This window comes from Saimiri boliviensis, chromosome 3 (assembly GCF_048565385.1).
Source record: "Saimiri boliviensis isolate mSaiBol1 chromosome 3, mSaiBol1.pri, whole genome shotgun sequence".
Classification (NCBI taxonomy): domain Eukaryota; kingdom Metazoa; phylum Chordata; class Mammalia; order Primates; family Cebidae; genus Saimiri; species Saimiri boliviensis.
The window spans coordinates 62,628,887-62,641,793 of NC_133451.1; the positions used below are offsets into that span (position 1 = coordinate 62,628,887).

General features: G+C 38.2%; 1 protein-coding gene across 1 annotated transcript in view; it reads right to left on the reverse strand.

Moving 5' to 3' along the window:
• Positions 1-12,907, reverse strand: part of LOC101043451 (transmembrane protease serine 11G-like) — a 34,144-nt gene that overhangs the window by 12,846 nt on the left and 8,391 nt on the right. Inside the window, exons 3-4 of the mRNA XM_074395659.1 lie at positions 2,916-3,037; positions 2,228-2,346 (exon numbers count right to left, since the gene is read on the reverse strand). Coding sequence (XP_074251760.1) covers positions 2,228-2,346; positions 2,916-3,037 — 241 coding nt within the window. The remainder of the gene's footprint in view (positions 1-2,227; positions 2,347-2,915; positions 3,038-12,907) is intronic.

The window sequence follows — 12,907 nt, forward strand, 5'->3', positions numbered from 1 at the left end:
TCATCACTCAATATCATTCCAGTTCAGTTATCATCCTCATGGAGGTGATTCAAAGATTAGTTTTTTAGACTCTAAGGAAACTTTTTGGCCAGGTTTTGAATGCTGTGGCAAATGGGAGAAAGGAGGAAAATATATATTATTGAACACCTCTCTAGAATCATCATACTTACCAAGAAAAATGCAGGAAAGAATTACTTAGAATAAGATAAGACTGTAAATGCCACTGTGTGTCATTTTAGACTTCCTACATGGGATAATTTATCTGTGGTATAAATACCTAGGTCAAATTATTTCTTAATAAAATCACAGCTTGTTACAAAATATGTGGTCTTACAAGCCTGTTTATAGACTCATGAAGCTGGCTTGTCAGGGAAAAGACTGACTACATACTGAACCTTAAGTAAACCCTGAGTCTGCATAGAGAGTTCCACAAACCGGAAGAGAAGAGCTGCTAAGTTGTGAAACTGGGTGTATCAAAGAAGTGCTTTTCACTCATCTGACTTGATTTATGAAATTTTCTTTGGTGAAATGCCATGTAATATCATTTTGAATAGACTGGTGAGCACAAGTTAATTAATAAATCAACAGTTACTCAAAACAAATGACTATATGGCTTTTTCTTCTAACTAACTATGAAGGGAAATTTGTTTTTGAAGAATATATTTTTATGTACACATGCACATTTATATGACAAAACTAACATATTCATTGTTGGCCTGTTTTTTTTCTCCTTCAAAGAGAATTTCCTTAAGATGTATTTTTGAAAAGGCATACCCACTCCACTCAGTAGCATTTTTCAACTCATTTCATCAGCTTCTGGTTTGGGTTGTGAAACGGCTAAAGAAGTATGTCTGAACATGGTAAGAGTGATCTGGCATCTTTGATTAAGTAGTGAATGCTGGGCTCAGTAATGTCTGTGAATACCACTGAAGTCTTCAGAGGAAGAGTTAAGTTAGTCCGTGTGTTTCTGTGGTATATTTTCAAGAGCAGCCTAATGGGACATACATCAGGGTCATCCATAAAGTAGGTACTTAATAAATGATATGTGGTAATGTTATTTGTGTCTGAATGATTATGTTTTTAGATAACTTATAATTCATTTTGTATTCGCCTTTTAATTTTTCTGTTGGGGCCAGCGCAGTGGCTCATGCCTGTTATCCCAGTATGTTGGGAGGCTGAAGCAGGCAGATCATCTGAGGTCAGGAGTTTGAGACCAGCCTGGCCAACATGGTAAAACTCTTTCTCTACTAAAAATACACCTGTGGTGGCAGATGCCTGTAATCCCAAATACTTGGGAGACTGAGGAAGGAGATTCAGTTGACCCTCGGAGGTGGAGGTTGCAGTGAGCCAACCACCACTGTACTCCAGCCTGGGCAAGGTAGGCTATGATAAATTCCTCTTCAAAGGTTTTAGCCTGTAAATTGTCAAGTATAATGAGTTCTGAGATACTCTCCAAAGAATCAGTTTAAGACATCCCTTGATCTTCCACCATGATTGTGAGGCCTCCCTAGCCATCTCAAACTGTGAGTCAATTACCTTTCCTTTATAATTTTTCTTTTTTCTTTTTTTTTTTTTTGAGACAGAGTCTCACTCTGTCACCAGGCGCTAGGCTGGAGTGCAGTGGCACAATCTCAGCTCACTGCAACCTCCGACTCCTGGTTTCAAGCAATTCTCCTGCCTCAGCCTCCCGAGTAGCTGGGATTACAGGCACGCGCTACCATGCCCAGCTAATTTTTGTATTTTTAGTAGAGACGGGGTTTCACCATATTGGCCAGGATAGACTCGATCTCTTGACCTTGTGATCCGCCCACCTCTGCCTCCCAAAGTGCTGGGATTACAGGCTTGAGCCACCACGCCCGGCCTCCTTTATAATTTTTAATAATCCTTAATAATCTTTCCTTTATAAATTGCCCAGTCTCAGTTATGTTTTTATTAGCAACATAAGAACATACTAATATAATTGGTTACAGTTTCCATAATTAGCAAATAAAAACACAGTTAAACTTGAACTTCAGATAGACAATGAATGTTTTAGTATAAGCATGTTTCAAATACTGCATTAAGATTTTTCAGGAAAATCTGAAACTAAAATTTAACTGGGCATTCTGTTTTTTTTCTGGAAATTCTAATGTAGATGCAAAAAGGAATGCTCTCAACTCACCATTTACTTTAATGTTCACAATAGTATTGTCAGGATAGAAATGATGCCAGCAAAGCTTTAGCTTACCTCGTTACTGACTTTTTGTTTCAGGTCAGTCCTAAGTTTTGAGTGTTCTGCTGAAAAATCAGGATTATATTCAACACTGGGGATCTGGAAGGAGGCCTGGTAATAGTAAAACTTCTGGTCTGGAAGGGAAAACAGACTTCTCATTTCTGATTTGTAAATTTGAGTTTTATAATTATGAGAAGTAGAGGGGTTGAAAACAAAAAATGATACAATTGGTGAACTCCTGAGAGTCAAAAATTCTATAGCTGTAGTCAATACTTCCCTCTAACTCTTTTTTAGGATCACACATTTTCATAGTCACCTTGGTTGTCAGCTATGTTGTAACACAATTATTATCTGTTTGTGATAATTCATAAACTTAAGCTGTAAATTAAGTGAGGGTATAATGTAGCATATTCCCATAAGTTGACCTCAAATTTAGAATTTCTACTAAAATATTTTTTACTCTCAGCATATTAACTATATCACAAAATTACATAGGATATATTTATTGTACTGTTCAAGAAATGATGTTATACAAACCACATCAAAATTTAAAGTCTAGACATAATTTTTATACAATTACTTTTCCCAACCATATATAAATTTATTCAAATGGAAATTGCATTCTAAAATATTAAAAAATTTTACAGTTTTAAAATAAGTGGGTCTTCAAATATTCAAAATAAAACAATGAATGGATACTTACCATATGCCAAAAAATAAACAAGGAGACCAATCATTATCGCCAGAATCAACACAACAGCTATGACAATAAGGGCAACCATCCATGGTTTCAGTGAACTCACTCTTCTACCCAGTGTCAATGACCTTTTGAAAAAGAATTATATGTTAAAAATGAATAGGATTTTAAGACTAAATATTCTGCTTTCTGTAGAATATTTTTCTGGAATTCATATTTAGCTCATATTGCATTTGGTAACACTTAAATAAATTTTCCATGAAATTTTTAAAAATGCTATAAGAATATGATTGACAAGGCCGGGCGCGGTGGCTCAAGCCTGTAATCCCAGCACTTTGGGAGGCCGAGGCGGGTGGATCACGAGGTCGAGAGATCGAGACCATCTTGGTCAACAAGGTGAAACCCCGTCTCTACTAAAAAAAAAAATACAAAAAGTTAGCTGGGCATGGTGGTGCGTGCCTGTAATCCCAGCTACTTAGGAGGCTGAGGCAGGAGAATTGCCTGAGCCCAGGAGGCGGAGGTTGCGGTGAGCCGAGATCGCGCCATTGCACTCCAGCCTGGGTAACAAGAGCGAAACTCCGTCTCAAAAAAAAAAAAAAAAAAAAAAAAAAAAAAAGAATATGATTGACATTTAACATTATATTTTCTTTTTTAAAAGTCAGTAGTATTTTACCATTCACTATCTTTTCATATAATTCCTAGTCCACTATCTGTTCTAATTGTTTTTCTTTGTAAAGGAACTAATAACGTACATTTGATTCATGTGTTTCAAATCGCAATGAACCTAAGAGAACAAGAGTATCTGTGTAACTCTTCTCATTCTAACATGAAGAGACAGAGGTTCAGAGATTACCAAAACCTCAAAGTTGGTTAGTAGGGGTGCCAGAAATAGGACTTGGGTTGTTGGGGTTCCTTTTATACCTCTGTACTTAAACCTCCTACACCATTTATAGTTTATGCAACTCATAGTGCATATGAAGAACATCTATAAAAAGGTTGACTGAAAAAAAATAAAATAGAAGAAAACTGTAAGGAAAAAAATAATTAGCCAAACAAGAAGAGATCATTAATATGATGAACAAACAAATCAGTAGTGGTAGCTCAGGACTTTAGACCCAGGAACTCCGTGGTGTGATAAATATTTCATAGGGTTATAAGATTACCTGTGATTTTTATAGATGATATTGTTTATGGTAAGGCCAAATTTATTTGAATAAATTAAAAAGTAATTTTAAGAAAATATCAAGGCAATAATAGTGCCAGTATGCAAATATGGCAAAAGCATAAAAGTGGTATGCAAATGAATAACATTTGGGAAACCCTCGTGCAACCAGGAATGCATGACAAATCTCTCTCCTCATCCTAGTGCCGGAGGCCACAGTCAAAAGACAAAATCTGAACAGATGACAGATACAGGTGAGGGGACGGAAGGCAGCAAACCACACTGCTATGTGTGCACCTATGCAACAATCTTGCATGTTCATCACATGTACCCCAAAACCTAAAATGCAATAAAAAAAATCTGAACAGTTACAGAGTTGAGGCAGGCTAAGATAACACCAACATGAGTTGTTCAAAGAGATTTAATCCATAAGGAAACTGGAAAAAAATATGGTTCTGAGAATTAAAGGTACCAGTTCTTGTCCTGTCTGTTAAAATTACACATGGAAAGGAAAAGGAGGAAATTACCTTTCCTGAGATTGGTACCTGATAGCAGTAAAGTGGATAGTAGGCCTCAGGTTATAACTGAAGACAACAGTTGAGTCTTCTCTTTGGGAATCACTGAACTAAAAGGACTTAGGTTTCCCCTTATATTCTTGGGTCTGGGCAAAGGAATATGTAGAGGCAATTTCTCCATCCTAGAATCATCAGTCTGAGCTCTGTTAAGTATTCAAGCCTAATTCTGAGCTCAGCTGGGATTCTAGAAGGATCTAACATTACTCTGTCCTGTTACTCCTTTGGTGGGTAGTAAAAGAAAAGCATTGCAATCTGGAAATATCTGAAGTGTCTCTAGAATCACTGAGTTGGAGCTGGAGCACAGGCAAGAGCTGATGAACATATCCATCACCTTTACTAATAGAAAACCATAGAGAATCATGAATTCATTGTAAACATTCACCGAGTTTCTTCTGTGTGCCAATGAAACACTTCTAGAGATTCAAAATGATTAAGCCATAGTCTCCTCTCTTAAAAGATGTGTAATCTAGAGACACATAAAGTAACTACTATGATGCCAGTCTCAAAATGCTATTAGAGATGAGTGAATACTAATGGTTTCGCCTCAGAGAAGCTGTTCTTAGAACTATGTCCTAAAGGCTGAGAAGGAATTGGCAAGGGTTATGTGTGCATCAGGCAGAGAACACCGTAAGCAAAGACAAGAAAATGTGAGACCTAAGGACGTACTTAAGACAACAGTATATTAACAGAGTAGAGGTAAACCTAATTAATGCATTCATGCATTAGTTAACTCAGCAGGTATTTTCTTTAGGAGTACTATATACAAAACAGGGGAATGTAAAGACTTTTCAACAGATCTTTCTTTTCAGGAACTTATAGTCTGATAAAGGAGGAACACAGTGTACATAAATTGCAATCAGTTGCAGAAAATTCAAAAGAGAATTTCAAAGAAGGACTAATGATTCCTCTTTGGAGGAAATAACGGCTGAAAATAAGAATTTTTTTTAAGCTTAAAAAGGGGGAACACATCTTCTCACTATTTTCCTCTCTGAGCCAGGTACAGAAAGCAATTAATAAAAGGGAGTTTCTTTTGCAACAGAATTCTCATCTTTAAAAATATGTGGTTACCTGTTGAATTATTCTGCCTCTTACACCAGAACATTATTGTGACTGAAATAAAGTCTCATATGTCAAAGTGAGAAGTTGTTTCAGTTTATTTCCTTCCAGACATTCCCTGAAATATGTATTCCTCAACGTTTTTTTTTTAATTTTCCCTTTATTTCTTTTAGTACTAATCTAATTTTAGCTTAAACATTGAAGAATTTCCATGGCTATTCTAGACTGGTGGGGAGCTTGCTTCATACAAGTACTTGGTAAACATTTGTCTACTAAATGGAAGAATGTATCATAAAGTAGTAGACAGCTTAAACCATCTGCAAAGCAAACAACTATTTTTAGTAAAGATATTACTATACATGCATTGGTTTTTTTTCCATGGCAAGAATGGAAATGAGATTAAGCATTTACCTGGAATCAAGGTGCAATTAAAAATTTTGTACAAAGTTTGTACTTAATAATCACTAAAGGATAATACTCTCTTCTTCTTTCTTTCTTGGTTTCTCCCTATCCCTAATCCTTCCAATCTAAGAATTTAGCTTTAGTAAGACTATCCCAGAGAGACGACCAAACAGGTTCACTATGGAGCAGGAAAATCCAGCTTTGGAGAAACCTCTGACACGCAATCCAAATAAAAACATAAGTGACTTCACCCTTGAGGAATACCTGAGGCAGGGTTATTTTTACAGAAAAAAACGTTTATTTGGCTCACGGTTCTGCAAGCTATACAAGAGACATGGTGCTGGAATTGGCAGAGCTTCTGATGAGGGCTAAAGGCTGCTTCCACTCGGGAAAGAAGGCAAACTGGGCCAGAGTGTTCACACAGCACACAGCCAGAGAGGAGGAAGACGGGGTGCCAGGGATTTAAAAAAAAAAAAAAAATTAGCTCTTGTGGGAACTAATAAAGTGAAAACTCACTCATCTTAAGAAGGGCATGGCCAGGTGTGGTGGCTCACATCTGTAATCCCAGCACTTTGGGAGCCTGAGGCAGGCGAATCATGAGGTCAGGAGTTTGAGATTAGCCTGACCAAATATGGTGAAAACCTGTCTCTACTAAAAACTCAAAAACTAGCTGGGCATGATAGCAGACACCTGTAATCCCAGCTACTCAGGAGGCTGAGGCAGGAGAATCACTTGAACCCGGGAGGCAGAGGTTTCAGTGATCTGAGCTCACACCACTGCACTCCTGCCTGGGCAACAGAGCAAGACTGTGTTTCAAAAAAAAAAAAAAAAAAAAAAAAAAAAGAAAGAAAGAAAAGAAGGGCATTAATCTATTCTTGAGGGATCTGCCCTGATGACCCAAACACCTCCCATGAGGCCCCACCTCCAACACTGGTGTCAAATTTCAGGATGAGGTTTGGAGGGTCAAATATCCAAACCCTAGCACCCATATTATGTGGGATCATTGCAATGACTGAGTTAATATATATATAAGAGCACTTCAAACAGTAGTTAAAACATAGTAAGGACTTAGGAGTTTTAGTTATTTTATTACTATTATTATCCAGGCCATACTAAAAATAACATCTAGTTTTCCAAAAGCAGCTAGAAAAGGATACTGAGGAGTCTGTGAATAGATGGAGTGGAGTGAGCTAGTAGATGGTAAATTCATTCCTCATGAAAGAAACAGACGTGGTGCCCAAGACTTCAGAATCTGAGTGACAACACTGGACACAACTTACTGACAGGGGAGCAGCTGAGTAGCCTAACAAATCCTGTCTTATCCCAAGAGTGTTCCAACAGGGAAGAGATTCTAAGCTTGTGGGAGTGGGAAGCCTGCCGGAGAAACCACAGTTTCAAAAGGAGGCACATTATGGTGAGCACATTTTGAAGTGTGCACAGGGAAGAATTACTGGACAAAGGTAATAAATATGGGAAATTTTAGAACAAGGTGGGTGAGTTATCAATTAGAATTTTACTTCATTTCCTAGGTAAAACACAATAATTCTGGAATAAATTTTTTGTCATGCAAAACCAGGAAGTAGTGATATTATTATTCATAATCACAGTGGTTTAGTAATCATGATGATGATCATTTTAATTGTCTCACCAGATACAATGAGACTATCATAAAATGGGTAATGTGGACAGAAATACTGAACGTTGTGTAAGAAAGATTATATGAGGTTTGTGCCTTCTTTTACATTTCATGTTCTGACAAGCTGTGTGCCTTGTTTCCATAATCCCACATTACACAAGTAAGAAAGACATAATGTTTTATAACTGGAAAGTTAATTGATATCATAATTAAAATAACTGATGTTTTAGTAGCTAAGAGTTCCATATCAAGAATGGTACCCTTCAAAGTTCTTCTGTTCAGAAACGCAAATTTACATGGTGACGTTCCATGAGAAACTATTTCTTGAAGGAATTGAGACAAAACCTCACAAGAATCAAAAGAATGCATAGGTCATTGACCTGTGCTATTGAAAACAATTTGACTAGCCAGAGCAGTACTTTCCAACCACTTTTGCCAATGTTGATTCAGATTTGGACGGGGTACATTTTTCTGCTTTCTTACTAATGTCTTCATTTAAGCATCATTCTTTCTTAGTCATCTCTCTTCCTACTGTTACTTTACAACAAATTTTGACCTCCACAAGAAAGCAGATCTTGTTTTGAAAGTTGTAAAATGCACAAAGGCATTATTTACAAATCTTTTCTAATGAACAAGTCTTACTGTCACTGTATCTGACTATTCAGAAATAGTTTTTCTTTAAAAAATAAAAGATGAGGCTGGGCGCAGTGGCTCATGCCTGTAATCCCAGCAGTTTGGGAGGCTGAGGTGGGCAGATCACCTGAGCCTCCTAAACCTGAGGTCAGGAGTTTGAAACCAGCCTGTTCAACATGGTGAAACCCTGTCTCTACTAAAAATATAAAAATTAGCTGGACATGGTGGTACATGCCTGTAGTCCCAGCTACCCAGGAGGCTGAGTCAGGAGAATTGCCTGAACCTGGGAGGCAGAGGTTGCAGTGAGCCAAGATCATGCCATTGCACTCCAGCCTGGGCGATATAGTGAGACTCCATCTCAAAAAAAGAAAGAAAATAAAAGGTGAAGTTTGAAAAGGAAATCAACTAAGGTCTTCCTTGAGTCAGAAAGAACTATTTAAGGAACTATTTAAGAAGTCATGTAAGTCACTGCTGAAGTCACGTTAAGTGCTAAAGAGGAGGGATAATAATAGAGTATGACTTTGAAACTTCAGTGAATAATAACTGTGGGAGCTTTTATATTGAATGGAGACAAACTTTTGAGTTTCCAGAGCCTTTTGATTTCTTCTTCCCTCTCTTTGCTTTTCTTTCCTTTCCTCCATTTTATTCCTTTTTTCTCTAACAGCTTTTTGGAGATATAATTCACATATCATACGGGTCACTGATTTAAAGTGTGCAATTCAATGCTTTTCAGTATATTCATAAATTTGTGCAGTCATCTTATTTTCTAACATTCTGTCATTCATTTTGACTGTTAAAGTAAAACACCGTAAAGAGTGATTGGAGGTTGAGGGACAGTGGTGATGGTTACTTAATTAAGCAGCAGGGATTTACCACTGAAGAAAAGCTATTTGGGCTGAGAGGTGAATCACAAGGAAACAACTTCAAGACCTGGGGAAAGAGCAATTAGGTGGCAGCAAGTTCTAAGAATTGGAACAAGAGTGAACTTGTTGAGTCCCTGGAGGAACTGAGGTCAGTGTGGTTGGATTGTGGTGAGTACCAGGAAGGGTGAAGAAGATGAGCCAGAGAGACAGACAAGGATTACATCACGGGGCCTCTGGAGGCCATGGTGAGGTGTCATTAAATCTAAGGGTTATAGGAATTCATTGGACAATTTTAAATGTGTGAAAAACATGATATAATTTACTTTCTTTAAAATTGAGACAGTGTCTCGCTCTGTCACCCAGGCTGGAGCGCAGTGTTGTAATCTCAGCTCACTGCAGCCTCAACCTCTCACGCCCAAGCCATCCTCCCACCTCAGCATCTCCAGTAGCTGGGACCACCAGCCTGCACTACCATGCCTGGCTAATTTTTGTAGTTTTTGTAGAAAAGGAGTTTTGCCATGTTTCCCATGCTGGTCTAGAACTCGTGAGCTCAAGTGATTCACCAGCCTCAGCCTCCCAAAATGCTGGGATTACAGGCAAGAGCCACTGCACTTGGCTGATATGATTCACATTTTAAAAAGAAAGGCATTCCATATACCGAATCAAACTTTTGTATTCTGAAGGTATAGCACTTCTCTTTGTACGTGCTATTCTGTTCCTTACATTCACCCACCCCTGAGTTTTGCTCATAACACTTCCTTTACCTAAAACGTCATCTCTATATTCCTTTTCCCAGCTGCTAGCGTTTCCATTTTTGGAAATCTTTAAATGTGCTGCTCTAAACCTTTTCCCTCTACAGTTTCTTTCACAGTTACCCCCAGCCAGTTAGCAACTATCTTGAAATTTCCTATCCAGTTTTTTTTTTCTATCTATTTTATTTAACCAGCCATTCTCTATCTTCTGTTCTAGTTCTTTGTACCAATAACCTTGCCCTTCTCCCTACTTTTTGCTGCCCAATCCCATAGTCATGCTCTATGTCTTGTCATTACCAACAGCTGCAATTTCTTAATAATCTAAATTTTGATGTCCCAACTGTTTACTACCACCCATTTTCCCAGCTCACTTTCTTGGTTTCCTGACTCCAGTCCCACTGCGACCTATAATCTGCTGATACTCCCACTTGTTCACTGTCTACCATCACCCTCAGCTTGGATTGCTCTCCTTACTTAGCCTATGATCCCTCATTATATTCATTCCATGGTATACTCCCTCAGACCTGTAACTCTACCTCACTTCATCCTAATCATCTAGGAAAACCCAGTCCCTGATTAAATACAACTTTCTGCCTATTTTGTGTTACACAAATGCGACTAGGGAAAAAATAAAATCATTTTAAATTCAGGACCACTATCCCGAAGTTTGCCCTCAGTGATTCCTGACCATCATACCATTTAGTTACTTTCTTTCTCCTAATGTGAGAAATAGTCAATTATTTTATATCTTCTCTTCTCTAAGCTGCAATACCTTTTCTGTAATCATCATACTCGACTGATGACATTGATTTCATTGCATAGAGAAAATAGAAGCAGCCAGAACAGAACACACACAAGCTCTCACTAACATCTGCTGTGCTGTGTTGTGCTGTTCTTATGTCTCATTTCTGGGCCAGTGTTCTCTCCTTTTCCTCTTCTCACTGCATTAATGTTTAGCACAGTGTTTGTCTCAAATTGGGCAATACATTCTGTTTTCTGCAGAGAATATGCAATGTCAGTGAAGGGGATATGAGATAGGGAGTGAAAAGACTGGGCTCCAGTCTTCTCCTCCTACCATTGGTCAGAATCACTTTGAATAGGGAAAACAAGAATTAAGACAGTTATCCAGATAATTAGTAGGAAAAATTCTCATGTTCTCTTAATATCCAAGATGGTTTTCTTAATATTCCACTGATTCGTGCAATCTTGTCTGTTCGTAACTTATCACATCTCTAGATTACTGTCATCTAGCAAGCAAGAATGAGGCTGAGAGCTGTCTATTTACTAGTCTGTGTCTTTTTCCCCCCTGAGTTATATTAAAGTATAATTGACAAATAAAAAATGTAGGCTAAGAGTGGTGGTTCATGCCTGTAATCCCAACACTTCAGGAGACCAAGGTAGGAGGATCTCCCGAGTCCAGGGGTTTGAGACCAGCTGGGCAACACAATGAGACCATGTCTCTACAAAAACAGAACAAAACAAAACAAAACAAAAACCCACTCTACAGGCATAGGGGTGTGTGCCTGTGGTTCTAGCTACTTGGGAGGCTGAGATGGGTCCCTTGATCCTGGGAGTTTGAGGCTGCAGTGGGCTATGATTACCTCATTGCACTCCAGCCTAGGTGGCAGAACAAGCACTGAGTCATAAAAAAATGTACATATTTAAGGTGTTTAACAGGATAATTGATAGATGTATACATTGTGAAACTACTACTACAACCAGACTAACATTTCTATCACTTCATATATTTACCATTTTTGTGTGTGTATGGTAAGAATATTTAATATCTACATTCTTAGCAAATTTCAGATATGCAATAAAGTATCACTAACTATAGTTAACATGCTGCATATTAGATTTACTGGGTTGAGAGTCAAGTGTGGTGGCTCAGGCCTGTAATCCCAGCACTTTGGGAGGCTGAGGTGGTGGATCACCTAAGGTCGGGAGCTCAAGGCCAGCCTGGCCAACATGGAGAAACCCTGTCTCTACTAAAAATACAAAAATTAGCAGGGCGTGCTTGTGCATGCCTGTAATCCCAGCTACTGAGGAGGCTGGGGAGGGAGAATCACTTGAACTCAGGAGGTGGAGGTTGCAGTGAGCTGAGATCACACCACTGCACTCCAGCCTGGGCGACAAGAGTAAAAGTCCATCTCAAAAAAAATAAATAAATAAAATATAATTACTGGGTTGCATCTTCATATGTACATTGAATGCTATCATGAGTCAGACATATAAGAAAGATGTTTGAAGACAGTGCAGTGATATATTATTATATGCATCAATAGGATTTGGGGAAAAGGAGTGCATTTTTTACATGATATTGCATCTCTTTCAGCCAATCCTGTGTATCTCACATTGTTGAACAGAAAATAAGCAATATTTCTCTCACATTTACCAAACTCTTAAGAGTTTGGTCATAGTAGCCTCACCAGCTCTCTGAATACAGGTTGCATGTGTGGTAGAAAAAGCCTGGATTGTTTCAGACAGAATTCCTTGTTTGACACTCACAAATTATATGGCCTGGCATCACTTACTGGAGCCTGAGTTTATTAATCTGTAAAATAAAGATGATATCTACAGTGGTACTATGAGAAAGAAAAGATTGGAAGTACTCATTCAATGTTAGCTTTTATCAAACTTGATTAGAGTGGCTGTGACTGACTGACCCAGCTGAACAAAACTGGATGGTTTGGAAAGTATAAGCAGTTGATGGCTGCTCTGACCAAAGCAGATGAGCCACCACATAGAAGTCATGTTTATTGTGGAGGTTCCGATCAACACTGTAGAAGGAATTTCTATCCAGATAGTTCTCGTCTCTACTTTTCTTTTACTCATCCTCACAAAAATACCTGCCACAGGGTGGCTTCAGCTAAATATATATATATGAATTTGCATATGTCTGATAAGCCATCTTAATTG